The sequence below is a fragment of the Penicillium taxi genome (assembly GCF_028828555.1).
Source record: "Penicillium taxi strain IBT 34144 chromosome Unknown utg000002l_segment0_segment0, whole genome shotgun sequence".
NCBI lineage: Eukaryota > Fungi > Ascomycota > Eurotiomycetes > Eurotiales > Aspergillaceae > Penicillium > Penicillium taxi.
Genome location: NW_026643204.1, coordinates 1,102,207 through 1,123,885, shown reverse-complemented (window position 1 = coordinate 1,123,885; position 21,679 = coordinate 1,102,207). Strand labels below are relative to the sequence as shown.

At 41.2% G+C, this 21,679-nt stretch overlaps 5 protein-coding genes across 5 annotated transcripts; all 5 read left to right on the top strand.

The window, feature by feature from the left end:
- Positions 1-1,622: 1,622 nt before the first annotated feature.
- N7495_002356 (uncharacterized protein) lies at positions 1,623-2,783 on the top strand (the record flags this gene model as incomplete). Its single annotated transcript, XM_057205025.1, has 5 exons — positions 1,623-1,644; positions 1,708-2,067; positions 2,096-2,136; positions 2,169-2,498; positions 2,613-2,783. 5 exons carry the CDS (start codon positions 1,623-1,625, stop codon positions 2,781-2,783), a joined length of 924 nt encoding a protein of 307 aa, XP_057065632.1.
- A 5,712-nt stretch (positions 2,784-8,495) lies between these two features.
- N7495_002355 (uncharacterized protein) lies at positions 8,496-8,792 on the top strand (the record flags this gene model as incomplete). The annotated part of the gene is made up of 1 exon (XM_057205024.1): positions 8,496-8,792. The coding sequence occupies one exon, from the start codon at positions 8,496-8,498 to the stop codon at positions 8,790-8,792; it is 297 nt and encodes a 98-aa protein (XP_057065631.1).
- A 3,994-nt stretch (positions 8,793-12,786) lies between these two features.
- On the top strand, positions 12,787-13,143 carry N7495_002354 (uncharacterized protein; the record flags this gene model as incomplete). Its single annotated transcript, XM_057205023.1, has 1 exon — positions 12,787-13,143. The coding sequence occupies one exon, from the start codon at positions 12,787-12,789 to the stop codon at positions 13,141-13,143; it is 357 nt and encodes a 118-aa protein (XP_057065630.1).
- A 6,191-nt stretch (positions 13,144-19,334) lies between these two features.
- N7495_002353 (uncharacterized protein) lies at positions 19,335-19,808 on the top strand (the record flags this gene model as incomplete). Its single annotated transcript, XM_057205022.1, has 2 exons — positions 19,335-19,401; positions 19,525-19,808. The coding sequence occupies 2 exons, from the start codon at positions 19,335-19,337 to the stop codon at positions 19,806-19,808; spliced, it is 351 nt and encodes a 116-aa protein (XP_057065629.1).
- Positions 19,809-20,237: 429 nt separating this feature from the next.
- On the top strand, positions 20,238-21,326 carry N7495_002352 (uncharacterized protein; the record flags this gene model as incomplete). The annotated part of the gene is made up of 3 exons (XM_057205021.1): positions 20,238-20,427; positions 20,493-20,817; positions 21,182-21,326. The coding sequence occupies 3 exons, from the start codon at positions 20,238-20,240 to the stop codon at positions 21,324-21,326; spliced, it is 660 nt and encodes a 219-aa protein (XP_057065628.1).
- Between the last annotated feature and the right edge of the window lie 353 nt (positions 21,327-21,679).

Below are 21,679 nucleotides of genomic sequence, written 5' to 3'. Positions count from 1 at the left end.
AAATAGTCGGAAAACTTAACGTCCTAATATTTAGAGTATAGAGGGTCCTAATAACCATCACCGACTCTCGCGGAACGACCAGGAATCTTAAACAATTCTGTGTCGGTATCGATCGAGAAGCTGATCTCTCGGGAAGCCTAATCCTCTTATCGATGATAACCTACCGAGACGAAAGAATCCATATTTCCACCTAGGATAGAAAATGGTAGTTTCAAGTACAAAACAGAACCATTTCGATAGACTCCCTATATAAATTTATAAAACACACCCGGAATAAAGTGAAAGTTTTCGCTCTAGTCCGGATAAACGAGGACATTTGACTCCTAGAAGACGACAATGAAAGATAGGGAGAAGACACCTTACCTCCCGAATTCGAGTCGTTTCGTGATGTTTTCGACCACGAAAAAGCATCTTCTCTTCCACCACTCAAAGATACTGATCACGCTATTAACCTAATCGACGGCGCAACCCCACCTTATAGACCAATATATCCGCTTTCACAAACTAAATTAGCGATAGTTAGGGAACAGATCGATGAAGGCCTACGAACTAGCCGGATGCGACCTTTAAAAAGTCCCGCTGGCGCCCCGATCCTTTTTATGCCAAAGAAGGATAGCGGTCTACGACTCTATGTTGACTACCAAGGGCTCAACCGTGTTTCGGTCAAGAATCGGTATCCATTACCCCTGATTTTAGAGATCCTGGATCGCCTTTCTGGATCCAAATTCTTCTCTAAAATTGATATTCGCGACACCTATTATAGGATCCATATTAGAGAGGGGGATAAGTAGAAAACTATATTTCGCACTAGATACGGACATTTTAAGTATCTGGTTATGCTATTTAGGCTAACCAATACACCTGCAATATTCTAAAACTATATTTATATAGCACTTAGAGGTTTACTTGATGTTGTTTATATTATATACCTCGATAATATCCTCATCTTTTCGAAAACACGTCAGGAACATTCCGAGCATGTTTCGCAGGTCCTTTAGCGCCTACGCGAGGCTCAACTCTACGCAAAACCCTCGAAATACACCTTTTACCAAAACAAAGTCGACTTTCTAGGATTTGTTATCGACGAAAACGGGATCTCAATAGACCTAAAACATATATCCGCCATCGAATCGTGGGAGATTCCCACCAGTTTTCATGACGTCCAGGTATTTCTGGGTTTCTATAACTTCTATAGGAGATTCATTCAAAATTACTTATCTATCGCACTACCCCTAATAGATATGCTAAAAGGGAGTGTGAATAGAAAAAAACCTGGAAAAGTCGAACTAAATCTAGAATAAACCTAATCCTTTCGGGAGCTTATCCAAGCTTTCTAAAACGCACCTCTGCTCCGATACTTCGATCCTTCGAGGCCGATTCGGCTAGAAACCGATGCATCAAATCTTGGTATAGCTAGGATACTATCTCAGCTAGACCCAAAAAATGTTTAGCATCCTATGGCCTTTTAGTCAAGAAAATTTACGGGGCCAGAATTAAATTATTTAACCCTAGATCAGGAGCTATTTATAATCGTCCAATCTTTCAAAAACTGGCGACACTACTTAGAAGGTAGCCGATTCACTATCGAAGTGCTCTCGGATCACGCCAACCTCTAATCCTTTATGCGGCAGACCATATTAAATAGTCGATAAGCCCGTTAGTGTCTTTTTCTAACACCATTTGATTTTGTCATAAAACATAGGTCAGGGAAAACCAACCCCGCAGATAGGTTGTCCCGAAAACCAAATAAAGAGAGTTCCTCTCGAAACGCTGATGTTCTAGGACCAATTCGAAATAGGATCGCAAGGGCGGAAGCGCTGATCACGACGAAACCCTTGACGCTACCAAAACTCTTCTCTCAGAAGAAAAAAATCAAAACCGAGTGCAAATCTCCACAGCGGAATGCCTCATCGCAGTCGAGTCGTGCGCCATTCGACTACGTTTCGGATGGTTGCCGGGGCCAACTCGCTATAAACCCGGGGAAAGGAGAACCTGAGCGGATTCGTCCGTGTATGGCCTCCTATAACCTAAACATTGGGAAAGGAGAACCTGAGCGGATTCGTCCGTGTATGGCCTCCTATAACCAAAACATTAGGGAAGGAGATCCTGAACGGATTCGTCCATATAGGGGCTCCTGTAACCAAAACTCTAGGAAACAATCTCCCTAGAGTGATCCCACGAATGATATGTTATCCACCCAGGATTCGCCTAGGTATCGGGACCCATTCGACGAGGACCCGGATCTTAGAGATCCGGCTATCCTTGAAAACCTAGGTCGCTCCCAAACCATTCCTCGCCAAGCCTTAGTTGCAGCAGCGAGGGAGGAGGACATTTTCTCCGAAAACCCAAACTTTGAGTTTGAAAACCTGATCGCCAAGGTCCAGGGTGACGATCCTAAGACTCGACAGCGTATCGAAAACCTTTCTAGTAGAAAACCCGGCCAAATCGGTTGGACCCTTGATAGCAATAACCTTTTACGGTTTAAGGAACGAATTTTCGTTCCGTAAGGAAATTTACGAAGGTATGTTATAGAACTTCACCACGACGATCCATATATAGGCCATTTTGGTCAAAACCGCACTAAAGAGCTTATCAGGCGAAAATTCTACTAGGTGAACCTCCAACGAGACGTAGACGAATATATAGCGACTTGCGTAGTATATCAGGGAGCTAAGGCCCCAAGGCACAAACCATACGGGAAATTTCAACCCTTACCACAACCAACTCGTCCTTGGAAAGAAATATCGCTAGACTTCATCATAGGCCTCCCTCCTGTAATATAGAAGGGCCAACATGTCGATGCGATTCTGGTCATTATTAATAGGTTCACGAAATATAGCCTATTCGTACCTATTTCGAGCACAATAAAAGCGGAAGACTTCGCCGAAATCCTCTATAAGCACGTTGAACTCCGATTTAGAGTCCCAGACAGGATCGTTTCCGACCGAGGAAGCATCTTCACCAGCAAGTTTTGGTCCCGAATCTATTACTATTCGAGAGTGAAACGACGTCTATCTACTATATATCATCCATAAACCAATGGACAGACCGAATAGATAAATCAAGTACTAGAATATTACCTCCGATGTTTTGTCGGAACCGAACAGGTCGTTTAGCCAAAACTTCTGATGACAGCAGAATACGCATATAATAACACTGTCAATTCGACAACAAATCTGTCTCTATCCGAATGCCTTCTAGGATACCGCCCAGAACTCCGATTCCGCGACAGCTTAAATGATAAAGACAAAGAGGCTCTAAGCGCATAGGATCGCGTGAAAAAACTCCACGAACTATAATAGAAAACGGCAGAAAACTGGCAAAAAGCAAATGAATCGATGTCGAAACACTATAACAACCGACACAAACCAATGGAATTCAGGGTCGGCGAACTAGTAAAACTCTCCACCAAAAACATACGCCTCGACCAACCATCAAACAAACTAGGTCCAAAATTCATTAGACCATTCAAGATTCTTGCCCGAGTCGGAACCTAAGCGTATCGTTTAAGCCTTCCCATAAAATACGATCGTATTCACAACGTCTTCCCAATTCAACTACTTGAACCCTGGAGGTCCCGAAACGGTGACGAATCAACCACGTTACCAAATCTATAAGACGACGAAGACTAGGAAATTGAAGAAATCTGGGACGAATCTGTCATTGAAAACGAAACATACTAGACATGTTCATTAGGTTGGGTAAACCCATACCCAACCCAACCCAACCCACAATGGGCTGGGTATGGGTCAGAAATTTTACCCAAAACCCATATGGGTTGGGTATGGGTTTGAAGTAAAACCCACACCCAGCCCATAAACCCATCTTTTTGCCAAGACTTTTATTTCACGTGATATTTGTCACCTAGTTAGTACTAGATTGAGGCAAAAATTAGGCATTAAGGCACTAATTACCCTAATTTAGTTTAGGGTGAGGCGAAAATCAGGCATTAAGGCATCAAAAATACCCATATGGGACCCATACCCAACCCATACCCACGTGGGTTGGGTTGGGTATGGGTATGGGTTTACCTTACCCCTGATGGGTTGGGTATGGGTATGAATTTTGACCCATACCCAACCCATGCACATGTCTAAAACATACTTTCTAGTCAAATGGAAGGGCTGGCCATCAGAGTACAATCAATGGGTCAGCCAAGACGATTTGAACGCAGACAAGCTTATCAAAAACTTCCGAAAAAACAAAAAACGATGAACCGATTGGAACCCGAATTCCGGTCGAGACGCCCTCGTCAGAGGGGGGATGGCGATAATGAATCAGATCGAATTGGTATATTTTGTGGCCATGTTCAAAATTGCCATCTCAACATTTACTGGAGGAACCGGAGCCCTATCAGGCAGAACAAATTCTTGAGAAATGTTATAGAAAAAGGCCTTGATCGCAGTATTCCATGAAAGGAACCCTGCCTCCCCGTGACCGATTCGACATAGAGTATCGGGAAAAACGATAGGAAGAACCTTTGTAGACAATTGTCTACGATAGACATGTGCATGGGTTGGGTATGGGTCAAAATTCATACCCATACCCAACCCATCAGGGGTAAGGTAAACCCATACCCATACCCAACCCAACCCACGTGGGTATGGGTTGGGTATGGGTCCCATATGGGTATTTTTGATGCCTTAATGCCTGATTTTCGCCTCAACCTAAACTAAATTAGGGTAATTAGTGCCTTAGTGCCTAATTTTTGCCTCAATCTAGTACTAACTAGGTGACAAATATCACGTGAAATAAAAGTCTTGGCAAAAAGATGGGTTTTTGGGCTGGGTGTGGGTTTTACTTCAAACCCATACCCAACCCATATGGGTTTTGGGTAAAATTTCTGACCCATACCCAGCCCATTGTGGGTTGGGTTGGGTTGGGTATGGGTTTACCCAACCCAATGAACATGTCTAGTCTACGAGCCTTATCCTCCTGAGACGCAAAGTAATTTCGCAAGTTCTTAGTGTTAAAAGCCTTTTGGAGATCAAGCGCATGATCACTACAATGACTCTCAACCAAAGAACGGAACGCTACCGAAAGGGCACCGGTTGCTAATCGAGCCGCCGCTATTCCTGCTATAGTCCAAGGAAATATTTGAGGAATCACTCCAGGCGTCCCAAATTTACCTGACAAACCAGTACTTAGCAACGCTACCGCAGAATCAGCGTTCTTAGCCTAGTCCAAAAGCTCGTGAAACACCCAGGACTTATATAAAATGCCAAACGGAACCTGTGAATCAGCAAAGGAATGATGCCGATATCAAGCTGAATCGTACTTACTGAATGATAAACACCATGAGATTGGATACAACTATCGCACTTCTTTGAAGCCACTCTGCTCTAAACACAAGAGATAGTAAGCAAACGCCCTTCACGCCACGCACTCTTGGCCCTTCCGACGCAGGCGACGCAGGCCATATAATCCGCCGAATATATGAAATCTCGACCTGTTGCCTCTATAGGAGCGGGAGCGGGACCAGCAGCAGCCATATCGAATGAGAGTCGATGCGATTTCGAAGGAAAAAAACTGTTAAGGAAGTTGAAGAAGAAAAATTATGGAAGAAAAAACGAGAACTGTCTTCTTCTTAAAACCATGACGGCTTTGTCCTCTGAACCATCAGGCAAACCCCCATCTCTTTGTCACTATCAAACACCCCACTTCTTCAGAATCCAAGATGCGCCCATCTTGAAAATTTCTTCCTAACACAAATCATGGACAACTCGGTCGCGATTCGTACGCAGACCAAGATGTGAGGACGAACCAATCTTTGCCTCACGGGAAAACAAAGGACTCAAAGGAACCTAGCCGACCGAGTCGTTCGGCATTAGGAAGGGGAATAGTTGTCACGGAGTTGATAATCTAGAAATCATGTGACCCTTATGTAATACCCACAACTACTTAACCGATCCGTACCCGGATCCCCCATGATTCTTTCAAGAATCAGTCTTGAAATGTTATCGAGTTCTTGTTCCCATCCTTGTCTTCTCTGTAAAATCCAGTAACCCTTACAACATACCATAGGAAGCTTGGATTTAATAATAGCTCCAGCTCAGACAAGAAGCCTCGCCCGTCAATATACTGATCCGTATTACTACGAATTCTTTAGTGGTCACGATATATCTCAAGCTAAAGAGTTTTGAGAATTGAGTGTTTTCTTAGCAGCCTTTCTTGCAGAGATATTTGGAATCCCTAACGAAGCTCACGATTTATGGGAGGATATCTAGCAAATTAGCAAACTCATAATACAAGTGTTTGAGAATTTTCAATACGATCTCTTTTTCGATGTCGGTCAGAATGAAACTACTGGAATGTAAGACGAGAAAATTAACGGATACTTGATCTCACGAAGTTCAATAATGCCATCGAAAAACAAGGGATTTGGGGTTTCTTAATTTTAGAGTTATGAATTGGAAGGATGTACGCTTTGCAAATCGCGGCCTTCTCCTAATGTAGGAAAAAAAGCCAACGCAGCTTCTATTTGGACCTTCCAGGTGATACGGATGGCATGAGACAGCGTCCTGTTCCCGTCGATTTTTATCCTTTGGATATTAATTTCGGTGCTACATTCTAATATTGCCATCGGTAACTAAGCTAGCGAATATCCGGCAGATAATACTCGAAAATCAAAGGGACTGACTGTATTCGACATATCGAAACCTGCATACTACCAATACATGGGCTCTATACGGCGTGAAAGCTTATCCTGAAGTTCCTCATCGTCATACAAAAGACCAATATCCGCACCTGGGTAGGGCGCGTCAAGTTCATCTTTCAACTTCTGTGCAGTTTCAGTTGAGAGCCACATGTATCTCTCCACCATTCCCGGATTTGCTAGCACGCCTCCATATGTACCTTTTCCTTTTCCAATATTGTATCAAATGGAACAAAACTTGATGTGGGTTGCTGACTAAACTTTAACCTTGCGGTGGCTGTAGCAATTCCCCGAGGGGCCCTTATTGTCGAGCAGCTAACAGACCGCGACTTTCTCAAGATCTTACATATGTACATAGTAAACAGGAAACTCTGGTATCCTGATCTCTGTACATTTTACAGAGGTGGACTGGATGACTTGGCTCGCTCCCTGGCTCAGCTGTCAACGGGCTTGTACTTTAAAAGATCTTTTGATCTCTATGCTTTTTCCCGAACCGCCATGCTCGTAGTTAAATGGAGCTCGAGCTCGACTGGAAGGTGGAGTAAAGGTTCCGGAAAATTTGAGCTTGTCTGAATCTCGATACTGTAATGTGAGGGAGACCTTCTCTTCCTCAAGTATTTTGATTTCCTCACCTGTAAAAATTGGGAAGCCAAGGAGTACCTCTATAAATTATAATTAATAGGGGTGTAAAATTAGAGCTCAAAGGATCATGGTAGTTCCATACCGCAGGTAACACTGACAGCGCTACACTAAATGAGACTTAGTGGTGTTGAGCCTAACGTTAAAGGATTCTTACTAGCCTTGGTTGTAAAAAAAAAACTTGCCAATTGCAAGGTTTTTGAAAGGTGTGCACTTCACTTAGGTAGCTAACCTTGGTGCCGTAAGATAGATACCCATGGATATGGTGCCATCTAGTAGTTCGAGGTCAGTTTCTCTGAGGTTTCCAAGGATGGAGCTAAAATTAGATAGGCTTCTGATGTATCCTTGCACGGGCCTGCCCAGGTGCCCGTGCACTACATTTCGGGCTTAGTGTAGTAGGCCATTCTTTGCTCAGGTCAATACTAAGTAGATGCTTCAGTCATAGGCAGGAAAAGTTTGTTATGTACCAGTGAGCTATCCAGTCCGCTACTAAATAAATAACCTGCTATTAATTTACATAGTCACAGTAAAAGGTTAATTATAAATCTCGTGGATAAATAATCATCATAAATTTTAAATATTAGACTATCAGTGCTCGATAAATTTGAGAATAAAACTGGAGTTCAAGACAAAAAGAGAGGGATGGGTTAGTCCTAGCCCTGAAAGCCGATTGACTCCCTAGTGCGAGAAAATCAAAGCAGCGTTTGTAAGTTGAGCCTTTAAGCACAGTCCACACTGAAAATCTGAGCGCTGGTTGGTCCGCTCGCATCATGATATCATAGGCCTCGGATCTAGTAGACGCTATTCCAATTTAGGATAGTACCTTAATCTATAGTTTCATTTCAACTGGTATATCTTTGGATCGAAATATGAGCTGAATTTTTCAGGGGAGATTTGTCTATAGTATTTTGGTCTTTCTTGCCCTATATCTAGCTGAACCGCATCTCTGGAAAATGCTTCATTCGAAATCTCTCAATCAGTCAATCCTTATATTCTCAATCCGACACTCCTTAACTCCGCACATCCCACGTTCTTTAAATTTGCTATACCTGGCATATTTACCTTTATTTGAGGCATTATTAAAGCATTGCAACCTATAATTATTGTATGTCGATGCTTGACTAGGTAGTACCTAATCATTACTTGAAGCTTCACTTAGCTAACTGGCATCCATTACCAGACCTGATATCCTACCGGCAATATGGCTCCAATCATGCACAACACATCCACCCTGATGAAGCGCGACTCCAGCGATAACTTCTCTCTCTATGTCATCTTAATCGTAGCCGGCTGTATTGCTGCCGTCCTTATTGCCTCCGGTATCTACAGCATGTACCACGGGCCAGATGATAACAACAAAATCCTTGATATCCCCAGCCATCAGAGGGTATACATGCGAGAGGTTCGGCAGAATACGCTCAATAGATTGGCCTATTTGGCAGGAAGGCCTGACTTGGTTACACCTATGCTGGATTCTGATGATTCAATGATTCAATAAATGAGTGGGACTGGCGTTTGGGGGTGGACGATGCATGTTTTTACCGGCGTTCTGAGGTGAAAGCCTCCAGAGTTGTATCTAGGTATAATTATACCTTTGTAGAGGGCTATTGGAGGCATAGTTAGGAGCCCTAAGCCATGAAGGAGGATCAGGAAACCTTCTTGGTCTTAGACATGTGCATGGGTTGGGTATGGGTCAAAATTCATACCCATACCCAACCCATCAGGGGTAAGGTAAACCCATACCCATACCCAACCCAACCCACGTGGGTATGGGTTGGGTATGGGTCCCATATGGGTATTTTTGATGCCTTAATGCCTGATTTTCGCCTCAACCTAAACTAAATTAGGGCAATTAGTGCCTTAGTGCCTAATATTTGCCTCAATCTAGTACTAACTAGGTGACAAATATCACGTGAAATAAAAGTCTTGGCAAAAAGATGGGTTTTTGGGCTGGGTGTGGGTTTGTCGATCAACTACGTTGAAAGGACAGGGTTCACACGTTGCACTATATATACTAGAAAAGGGTATGGTTCGTCCTAGATTCTTAGTATATACGTTGTGCAAAGTGGTGTGAAATGTGTTCGATTCATGTAGCTACTTGAGTTCCTAATATAGTTGTTCCCCCGTGACTCGGGGGTCTGTTTGTTCCGTTCCGGGTTTATGGTATTGCATGATTGTAATATCCATGTTCCGATACTAGAGCAACTTTAAAATCTTGAGTCGCTATATATATGGATCGATAAAATAAATGAATATGGATAGGTGCACGATATGCCCCCGAGTGCCCTATATATTGTATCTGTTGGGTGGCCGATTTTTGTTAAAGAATCAGCCTTTATGTGGGGTAAAGAAAGTGGTGAGTGGGAAGAAAAAAATAATAAAAAGTGGATAACACGAAAGTGGGCTTTTCCTAGAGAAGCTAGTCTCTATTTCGTCTTCTATCCATGGTCCTCTCTAGCGGCATTTTGCTGATCCCCTAAGATCAGAATGGTAAATGGTATTCTGTTGCCTTATTCATGATAACGGCGGCGTTCGTAGGTTGAGCCGTTGCTAATTCCTAGAAAAAGGATAATATGGCGGACTGCCATATAGTATACCCTCCTTCTAAGGATTCTAGTCTATATAAGGTGTTCGGGAAGCGAATCGGATGTGGTAGGAGTCTGATTTAGGCGTTATGCTTTTCCCGCTGGACAGCTATATATTCCCTGATAAGCTTTAGGTCATATTTCTTGTCTATTTCGATCCCTGATTCTGTCGAGTAGATTATGATTAGCTGTTAGAATGCCATCATCAGGTTGCTAGCTACCGCCTAGGCTGTTTCGGGTGCGGTTTCTACCTAGGTAAACGCTGCGTTAGTTGCTCCCGGTGTGCTAAATGGTGCCGATAGTCCTTGACTCGCATATATTGCGGTAGGGTCTATATTTCTGGCGTAGTCCATAAGTATATAGAATATCCAGCTATTATATTAGATTCCGAACAGTGGTGGGTGATATATGGCTTTGCTAGCCCCTCTATATTGGTTATATTTCTTGCTGGCTATGGTATCGAAAAGGTAGTTGAATATGGGAAATGTTTCTCCTTCCTAGTTTATGTTTTCGTGTCTAATGCATCTAATATACGTCATGAACTTTAGCTGTTCTAGTATCGCCTATAGGGTTATTGGCGATAATACTATGGCGGGTTCCGCTAGCACTGCTGGTGCTTCTAGGGCTAGGGCTGGGTCTGCTGCTGGAGCTGGACCTGCCGCTAGACCTGCTACTAGACCTATAGCTTTCGCTCTTTTAGGTCCTCTTGCTCCCTTTCCTTTTGCTTTCGTCACTCTTCCGGCCATCGATTAGGTGGTTTATAGTGGCTTCTAGGGGTGGCGTTCTTATAGGAAAAGGAAGGTTTTCGGCAGTTAGGGTCTTCAGATAATGGGTGGAGGAGTATTCAGGTGGTAGACAAGCGGAGAAGGAGAAGGGGGCTTTTCTCTTCTTTTATTTCTAGGGAAAAGGGCGATTTCCGTGTCTAATACGGGGGAAATCAGGGATTTTTCCTTTAATGGTATTATGTGATCTGGTTTTCTGAAAGGAAAAATGGCCTAGTGTTTCCGTCGCCAAATTGTTATTGAATAGGTGTATGAAAGAAGTATATTAGATACCGAAGAGTGGTTAAAAGAAAATGGTTAGCGATGATATTTTTAGGGCCGTTTATCATCGCTGGGTAATGCCCGATATATAGTGGGTTATATAGAGAGATTTTCCTCTCTTTTAACCTATTCGACGGTTTTTAAGTTAATTCTATTAGAGTCTATCAACTTTATTAGTACGTCATAGGGCTTTAACTTAGTTATTATATTAGCCGGGTTAGAGTCGCCTTCGATCTAAAGGATCTCTATTTATCTTTACTTATATGCCTTATAGAGTGCTATCACATCAATCATAAGTCGTTTTTCTATTATAGAGCCTAGTTTCACGAGATAGTTATATAGGGATTTCGAATCTATATAAATGGTAAGTCGGAGGGTGGTATTCAGTATCTGGTCTAGGCTTGTTTTGATGGCGATAGTAGTATTAAAACTATTGGCTATTATATATAGTTCTAACGCGAGCATGCTCCGGGTAACCCTTTTATACTTAACGGATGCCTAGTATAGGATATTAGCGTTTTTGCCCTCGGCTTCTAGGGTTGCAAGGATAATAACGAAGCTAATTTGCGATATAAGGTCCGGATTATTTACGAATAATATATCCACGAATACTAATATTTAGAGTAATTCGTGTTATAATAGTATAAATAATAATCCTCTCGCTATATTTTGAATCTGCTATAATAACCGCTTATCTAGGTTATTTATATTATCAGCTGTTGGGTTGATGATTTAGGCTATATGACTTAGGTTAAACGCGGCTTCTAGCTGTGAGATGGTCGCGATGTAGGCACCTCTCGCGCGTTGGGTAATATACTACTCCTTGATTTTAGCCGGTTCGTGCTAGGTTTTTCTAATTATAGACAACTTTTTATATTACTATTTTTGGGATAGCGTGATTCCTTCTAGGTTTAAAGAAATCATTCCTCCATTAAACTTTAAGGGCGTTCTATGGTCGAGTGTCTTATGGTCTTTTACTAAGAACTTCGCTTTATCTAGTTGCTTCTGTTTATTGGTTGCGAAGGCTAGGTCGGCTAGGAAAAGTGTATTATCCGTCTATAGTCTAATGATTCCAAATTCCCTTATATTACTCTAGTATAATAAGCAGGGGTTATATATCGATGTTATTATTCCTAGTTTCTCGATATAGTGCGAATAGTATATTTTAAACTAATGATTTCTAGCTTCAGGGATCCTATATAATGGTCTAATCACCCTAAGTATCGAGTCCTCTAGTAATCCGAACAACTCCTGGAGTTCACGCGGCGGGCGTGCGAAGAATTTTCGGTTTAGGTTGGTTGTGGATTATATATAAGCCTAGGTGTTGCGACGGCCGAGAAACAAGGCCATCAACAGACGGAAAGTATTTCGGCCGAAAAAGCTTCTGCCGAGACAGCGACTCCGGAACTGGATTAGTATATCACGGCATCCTTGAACAATATGCATTCATCGTAAACGACACCCTTGAGCGATGTGTATTCGCGATAGTAATGTCCTGTCTTCACCATCTCTTCTGTCTCGGACGAATATTGATATTTGTCCAGAGCAGAGGGGCACCCATATACTATAAGTAGCTAGTTCTTTCATCAATGAAAAAGCAGACTTCACAACAACCACAATATTCAGTACTATAGAGACCACTATACTTAGTGGTTTATCTATGGTGTTAAGTAGTGGTTCGTTGGAGCTCACCGTTCTTAGTCAAGATATTCGAATATCGCCAAGCGAGCGACACTGATCAGTTCTTACTCTTAGAGAACCTTTTCTCACTCCCAATTTTGTTTACAGATCAGGGAACTGAGAACCCATCCTTTTCTTTGATCAAAGACCACCACCTCTATCATCCCTTTTTGAAACCTCCACCATGGCTACTCCAGGAAGGCCCCCCGACTCAGAACGCGACACAGAACACCTAAACCCAAGAACTCCTATACGACAACATCTAACACCCGGCCAATACCCTGTCTCCCTAACACCTCCTATACGCCTTACACCTCTTGATGAGATTAAGGAACTATTCAGACCTATGGAGGAAGAATGGAAGGAGAGAGTCGCACAATTCGACCAAAGAATGAACGAAGATCCTAATAATATCTTACTCCTTAAAGTTGCTGAGTATATCGAGACTACAATATTCCTCTATACACGACAGAAACTTTTCAGACGAAGACTATGGTACTACTTCATCGCTGACTTCAAATTCTTTCCTATAGAGACATAGGAAAAAGTTCCTATATAACTAAAAGCACATATTCGATAATACCTTATGCAAGGAGGAGTATATATTAAGCCATTGCTCCTAGACGAGCTAAGCCAAGTACTCTTCGACCTCGCGTAAACACGTGAAATATATAACTAGACGATGGATGAGATTAAACAATCTCTTGCTGAAGTTATTCTAAATAACCTAAATCAAGTTAATACAGAACTTAAAAGGATTAAGGACGAAATACAATAATCAGCGGAAAATGACGAAATACGATAACTATAATAGGAAATAGAATAAGAGGACACTATATCAATTTATGTCCGACCGACTCGAATAGATAACCCATTTTCTACTTAAGACGCCTAGCACCAGGAATATGCGTAAGGAAACCTCCGATATCTGTTGTTACTAGGACCTAGAGAAGTCACACCAGGAGCGGAGTATTACATAAAACTTCCACTAAGCCAAGATCATAGTAATAGAGGTCCACCACCTTTTCAACTAGATTAGGAAACATAGAATAAACGACGACCTAAAAACATATACCTAGAACCACAACCAGACCCGCGACGAACAGATTACTCGAAGGAAGCAATGAATGTCCGAAAAACATATAAGAAAGAGCAATAGTATAGTAGCTTAGAGGACTTATTTAACCTAAAACTCGCTATCTTTGAAGATATCTGCCGACACTCTGGTTTACTACTAGAGGCATATAAAAAAGCGCTTTCAGCAATGTTTACTAGCTAAGCCAGCGAATTCTATTATACCTATAGCTTATCTTTAAAGTCCTTTATAGAAATATATAGGTAAATCAAGGCATACTTTAAGAGTCCACTTCATATAACCTAGAAGATGGTCTAATAGAATAATATCTTACTCTCGAAAACAATCCAAGAAAATCTATCATAGATAATCCTATAGTGTTTTGAATAAATAACTAAATAATTACTCAGAATTCGTCCAGCACTTAGTCAATATATATAAAATAAAGAAGGATTTGTGTAAAAGCTTAGCATCTGTTGCTAAAACATCCCGGCTTATCAAAATATACTTTCTATATTATAGTCTGATCCGAATGTGATGATTATAAGTCTTAAGACATCAATCGCGGCCTATGAAAACGCGCGCTAAAGGACTTAATAATATACCTAGGACATATTAGATAAAGCATAGATTACTAATCGAACCTTCTATAAGAAATAGAGACCAGATCGACGGAAGCAGGTTACCTAGAAAAGAGACTCTTCATCTTCACGAGCTAAAGGAAGATGCTAGGTCGACGGAAAGACGGAATGCCGATCATAGGACCATTTACTAGAGGAACGCGCAGCAGCCAGGAAATAATATCGTGAACGATTCACCAGAAACAATAGATCTAGAGATTTTAAACAACAGTTTCGATAATATATGGTTATATATAAAGGTAAAGAACTCGATATTAAAGCCTTTAAAACTACTATTTCAGACTCTAAATCCGAACCTGAATCAGAATCCGAATCCGATGAATCAAGTAATAATGATGATAACTCCGAGACGTTCCTAATAATATTTAGGCCGGTGCTAATATCAGATATATAGATCTAGTATAATCAACTCATGAATTAAGCTTATCTATATAGAATAAGCCCTTATATCTAAGAGTCTAAGAGCGATCTATTTATATACACCACTACCACATCGCGGTATAATTCAGACATCTTTTATGGTATTCTGATCAATATAGGCGCATCCCGAAACTTAATAACTAGGTATAGTCAATTTCTAGCTTTATAGAAACTAGAACCTAGTATCCAACTCGATAAATCGACCGCCGGACAAATCAATGTTTAATTCGGCATCGGGACTAGTGGATTAATCGGATCAATAGACATCAAAACACCTATAGGAATAGTTTAATTCTATGTCGTGAACATAGATATACTATTCCTATTATGCCTCGCTGATCTAGATCGTCTAGGGATCTATTATAATAATTTACAAGATGTCCTAATAGGGAAGACAGGCCTTCGGATACTAGTAAAACGATAATTTGGGCATCCATTCCTTCTCTAGAAAGCAGCTCCTATATATATTATAGCATTTGTTCAAGGATCTGCCGAATATCTGTTAACAGATACTAAGTTACGCAGAATTCACCGACGACTAGGGCATCCTGCCGTCGCCCGCCTTGAAGCAATTCTGAGCAAAGCAGGACATAAGGTAGAGAGGAATATGCTTAAGCATATCACTAAGTTTTACGAACATTGCCAGAAGTTCGGGAAATCACTAGGACGATTCCGATTTACCCTTTAAGACAAGGACGGCGATGTATATTTTAATCATAGCATCATTATTAATATAATAAGTATCAATAGAGATCTAGTTCTTCATGTTATCGACGAAGCCATAAGCTTTCAAAGTAGAAGATGGTTATAAAAAGGAAAAGGCATAACAGCTAAACATGCGTGGGAAGTATTATGACTCTATTAGATCGATGTTTACCAAGGACCCCTAGATAATATCATAAACAACATAGGAACCAATTTCGACAATAAAGAATTCAGATATCTTATAAAAACTATAGGAACCATAGCAAAGATAGTTCTAGTCGAAGCGCATAATTCTATAGGAAAAGTCGAGCGATACTATGCTATGGTACGACGAGTCTATAACATCATCAGACGAGAGCTTAGTAACTCCATAGGAATAGGGGAAGCCAATATTGATAAGGAACTAGCTCTCCAGATAATATAGAAAGCGATCAACGACTCAGTCGGACCAAATGGTCTTATCCCTACACTACTCGTTTTTGGAGCGTTTCCGCGACTCGCGGAGCTAGACGCCCCATCGCCAATAGTCATATAGCGCGCTACAGCTATTATAAGAGCGATACAGGAAGTCAAGAAACTATAAGCAAAACAATAAATTCAAGACGCCATGAACATGCGAAATAGACCCATCACAGCCGCTATATAAGGATTACCACTAAATTCTCCTATTCTTGTCTAGAGAGAAAAGAAGAAAAAATGGACAGGGCTATTCCCACTACTCTTAATCGACAGAGACATATATATTGTCGATAGCAGCGTTAAAGGCCCAAGATTGTTCTAGATAACTATCATGAAGCCATTCCTAGAAGAAGACCAGCAAACCAATACACTACTAGATGTATAGAATAATAGTATATAATATAATAGTCTAGATATACAGCCTAATACACAGCCTAATATATAGCCATATAAGGATCCACCATTTAGTGTCATCATCGACAACAGAGGCAGGAATTTACAACAACCAAGACATATATAACGTCTAAAGCGCTAAGAAGACGAAGACACAGATAAAGAAGATTCGGAAGATGAAATCAATACTATCTTCCTAAACACCCCGACGCCAGACTTTCGCGCCTCTCGATAAAACAAAATCAATGGATTACTAGCTAAAGGAGTCTTCAAATTCGTGCCTCGAACAGAAATGCCTAAAGGAATTCGACTCTTTAATTCCAGGTTCGTCGATAAGATCAAAAACACAGGAATAGATTAAGCGAGAGAAAAGTCACGACTCGTGGTGTAGGTATATAATAACCATAGAAAAGAATTTGTTCTAACCTAAGTATCTACGATTCAACATGTTAGCTAAAGAATAATTCTATCTATCGCTGCGATGCGAGATAATTCAGATTTATACCTTTATGATATCTTATAGGCATATATATAGTCGACATCAGACTTGAACCGACAATTCTATATATAACCCCCTGCTGAATTTGGTTTACTAAAGGACACCGTCCTAAAAGTCTTAAAGCCCCTTTATGGAATCCCGGAAGCAGGTAATCATTGGTTTCAGATATACTATAAGCATCATCTTGAAAAGCTAGGAATAGAGCAATCCACCTATAATACATGCCTCCTCTATAGCAAGAAACACTTTAGAATTGTCGGAATACAGATAGACAACACTTTGATCCTCGCGAATGCTACATTCATTAAGAAGGAAGAGGACGAACTATAGAAGGCGCAGCTTCTATCAAAACCGCTTTAAAAGCTCATAGAGGTCAATCCACTTAAATTCAACGGCAGCATCATCCGAAAAGGCAAAAACAGGATTACAATTTCGTAAATCGATTAATACCAACGCCTAAAGACCATCGCCACCAAAATCGTTTTAAAGGATGTATATATCTCTCAACACGCTCGTGGAGCTTATATCGCATCAGTTTACCAACCAGAAGCCACATATGACTTATCCTTTTCAGCTCAAGTCATCAACCCAAAAAAGGAAGATACAGAGAGATTAAATAGGCGCATCCAATAGCAAATCGATAATCAAGCGAGAGGACTTTACTTTATTAAGCTTTAAGAAGACACGCTATAGCTTATCTTATTCGTTAACACATCATTTACAAGAAATCGTGATTTAAGCAGCCAGATCGGATATATCATCACTATAGCTAATAGATATAGATAAAACCAGGTCATTAATACCAATATCCTACACTGGTCATCTATCAAATATCATAGAGTCACTAGGAGTATACTCGCCGCCGAGCTATATACCACATCACACAGAGTGGATATCGCTTTCGTAGTCAACCAAACCTTAAATAAAATCCTGTGTGCGGTGGAGCATTTACCTAGAATTCCCCTAACACTCTATACAGACTCACGCTTAATATATAATACAGTCACACGTCTCGGGACTATATAAGAAAAACGACTTATGATCGACATCATAGCACTACATCAAACATATGAACGACGCCAGATAGAGCTCAAGTAGATCGCAGGAGGATTAAATCCTGCCGATGCGATGACGAAGGAGAAGTGTGGAAACGCACTAAAGGAGTTGATTAATACAAATCAGATCGACTTAGAGACTCTTGGTTAGGTCGAACATTAAGTTTTTCCTACTACAACTTTTACGAATTACGGCCTATATGATATTTATACACCCAAATTGGTACAATTGGCATCGCGTTCTACACGAAATGATGAAGCTTATTTCTCTATTTTTAATAACATTTAGAGTTGCTCTAGTATTGCGACGGCCGAGAAACAAGGCCATCAACAGACGGAAAGTATTTCGGCCGAAAAAGCTTCTGCCGAGACAGCGACTCCGGAACTAGATTAGTATATCACGGCATCCTTGAACAATATGCATTCATCGCAAACGACACCCTTGAGCGATGTGCATTCGCGACAGTAATGTCCTGTCTTCACCGTCTCTTCTGTCTCGGACGAATGTTGACATTCGTCCAGAGCAGAGGGGCACCCATATACTATAAGTAGCTAGTTCTTTCATCAATGAAAAAGCAGACTTCACAACAACCACAATATTCAGTACTGTAGAGACCACTACACTTGGTGGTTTGTCTACGGTGTTGAGTAGTGGTTCGTTGGAGCTCACCGTTCTCAGTCAAGATATTCGAATATCGCCAAGCGAGCGACAGATATTGTCATAGTATATTATAAGACATATTATTCGAAACAACCTTTTTACTAACCATTTGGAAATCTCTAGGACCAATCGAAGATCCAAATCCAGGCTAGAGACCATAGACCTAGCGCGATCTTGAGGACCCAACAGAGCCCATCCTTGTTGCGTATATCAAAGAAGATATTCGAAAGGGTCTTGGTCCTCCAAATCCTATGCTTCCTTGGTCTAAGGTTAATACCTTAGTATGTCCAGTTATTATGGAAAGAGGTCAGCAATATGGCATCACCTTCAAGGATAACGGCATGATGAATCGGCATTTTCATGAGCAACATACTAGCTGCTATAAGATATATACAAAACATTTACTAAGGCATTACTAAGTATATCTAATATCTAGTTTTACCACCAGGTACAGCAGCGATAATATCTAAGGAGAGGGCGGACTCACACAAAATCCTCGCGTGTTATGTGGTGAGTACCGACTGGCGTAACACCCATTTTCTTGCCGAACCTGGTCGCAGCCTAATCGGGAGCGATATTGGTTAGTTCGCCGATGTCTGTAGTTATCTTGCGTAAGTCATACCTTCATATTCCCTAATAATAAGTATGATCATACTAATATCTAATTTTCTCTAAGTCAAAAATATCCCTTCTTTAAACAGCAGTGGGGTGAGGATTTCTATCGGGATCATGTTCTAAGAGCAGCGGTAACCCCTTATCAGCATCGCATTCGGGGACCTACTCCCCCACAAGTAGCTCCAATTATTACCTTAAATAAGCTACCAATGACTACAATCCGTCGAAGTCCTGGTCGTGGTGATGAATATGATGGTCTTGATGATAATGCCTTTCGTCAACTTATGGCGACTGAAGCCCTAATACGATAAGTAACATATGATCGTTTAACGGTCGCATTTCACGCTTGGGAGACAGCCCTATAAAACGATTGGACAGCTTTATTATAGATAAATCAAGCAACTGCTCCATCTCTTGATAGCGTCCGTCCTGCTATAGCTAATATTTTATGGAATGCTTATGCTAAGGCTTATCTTACGCTTCATGGTGTTCGACCACCACTACTAGAAGCTCGACCACTAACTCGAGCACAACGTCGGCGTCAAGCACAACGTCAACGTGAAAGACAAGCTGCTCGTGTTCATGGTGGCGCCCCTCCACCTAGCGATGATAGTAGTGGTGGTAGTGATGATGGCGCCCTTCTACCTAGTGATGGTGGTGGTGGTGGTGGTGATGCTAGTTAGTGTTAAGTTATTAGTATCAAATTTTGAATGTTTGAATTTTAATTATAGATGGTATTGATTAAAACAACAAAAATTACATGCATTATAATGTATAATTAGCTAAGTAAACTAGCTCTATTTCAGACTAGCGTAAGGCATTATTAAGGCATTAAGGCAACTAAAATACCCATATGGGTATGGGTTTGCCTTACCCCTGATGGGTTGGGTATGGGTATGAATTTCGACCCATACCCAACCCATGCACATGTCTAACTACACTCTTTCCCCAAAATGACTCCGTCAGTCTTTGAGCCATGCTATACCTATCGTAACTGACGCATCCAATGTGACCGGTCGCTCTCACCTTGTGCCAAATGTGAGAATGCTGGACTAGAATGTTTTGCTTAAAGGCCGCTTCGATGGGTTAAGGGTGTTGCGATCCGTGGTAAGATGCAAGGCCGATCATACGAAGAGACAAGTACAAACTCCATCGGGGGGAAAGAAAAATATATATCAAAGGTCATGGACTCAAGGCGTTCGCGGCGAGTTGTTCCCACAAATCCACGATCGTTACCAGGTTCTCTACCAGATACATGCCTTTCGAAATTAGATCGAGTCTCCCGATATTACGTTGATTACTGTATGTAAGTACACGTAGTCTGTGTCCTTTCAAATTTGATCGAACTTTCACTAATATTCGTTAAGATAATGAACGCATTTGCAAGCTTTTTATTGTATACGACAGCGATAAGAATCCATTTCGGAGTCTCATTGCTTTTGGCTTTGAAGATCCTGTATTAATGAAGGCACTTCTTGCACTTGCGGCTCGACATCATGTCAACACATGCCAATCATTCTATCAGCCTGGAGTACTCCAGTCGTCTGGAATCATTAATGCAAATCAGGATGCGCTAGCATTCAAACACCACGCTATACAAGCTGTGTCCCATTACTTAGGTGATATTGAATCACCAAAGCGTGATACTATAATAGCCAGCATTTTTCTTTTGATTTTTCTAGATCTATTAGAGTCTGGAAGCGATGGATGGAATTTTCACCTAGAAGGTGCCAAGAACTTGATTGCCTCTGTAACAGGTTGAATCCTGGTGAACTATCACGTGGTTGTACCACGTGACCCACCAACCGCATACCTCACGATTCCACCCCGAATTGTTCACGTTCTTCAAGGATTTTGTAAATAGCATGTGCCTAGCTAGTTCTGAATTCAAGATTAGCTTTAGCCCTTCACAGCCTCCACTTACTCACTATCTGGATATCAGGCTGGAGTGAACAATGGACCAGGTAAGACAATACAAGAGATCAGGGGATTTATATCAAAGCAAATTCATCTGTGAGTATATTCAAATTCAAAGATAGTTAACACCCGCTGACAGGTGTTGTTGTCGCAGGATTGAGGTTCTTGGGGCAACCTTCTTACGCCCCAAGTTATTATCCGAGCTCTCACCATTTGATCAACAGGAGTTGCAGCTTCAAGAAAAGATTGAAACTTATTTTTCGGATGTCCGGAATACATATTAACATCGATCCGATGCCTCTCTATGGAAAGAGATAGTATATACGGATTAGATCTTGATGAAACCGCTATTAAATTTCATTTAAAAGAGACAACATCTCTAATCGAGCTCATCCAAAAGTGTGACTGCTATACCTGGGCCTCAAATCTGCAACAATCGCGAAGTTCCTCCCAGCAGGAGACTGTCAATCTTTGCACCCTATCACAACCATACAAACTCGGCTCTCTTTTATATGGGAGACGTATACTCGATGCCTTGAATAAGCACATAACCGCGCAAGATGATATGGTTTCTGAGCTGCTTGGTTTGATCGGTTTCTTAAAGGAAGACCAAAATATGTTCAAATGCGTTCTTTGG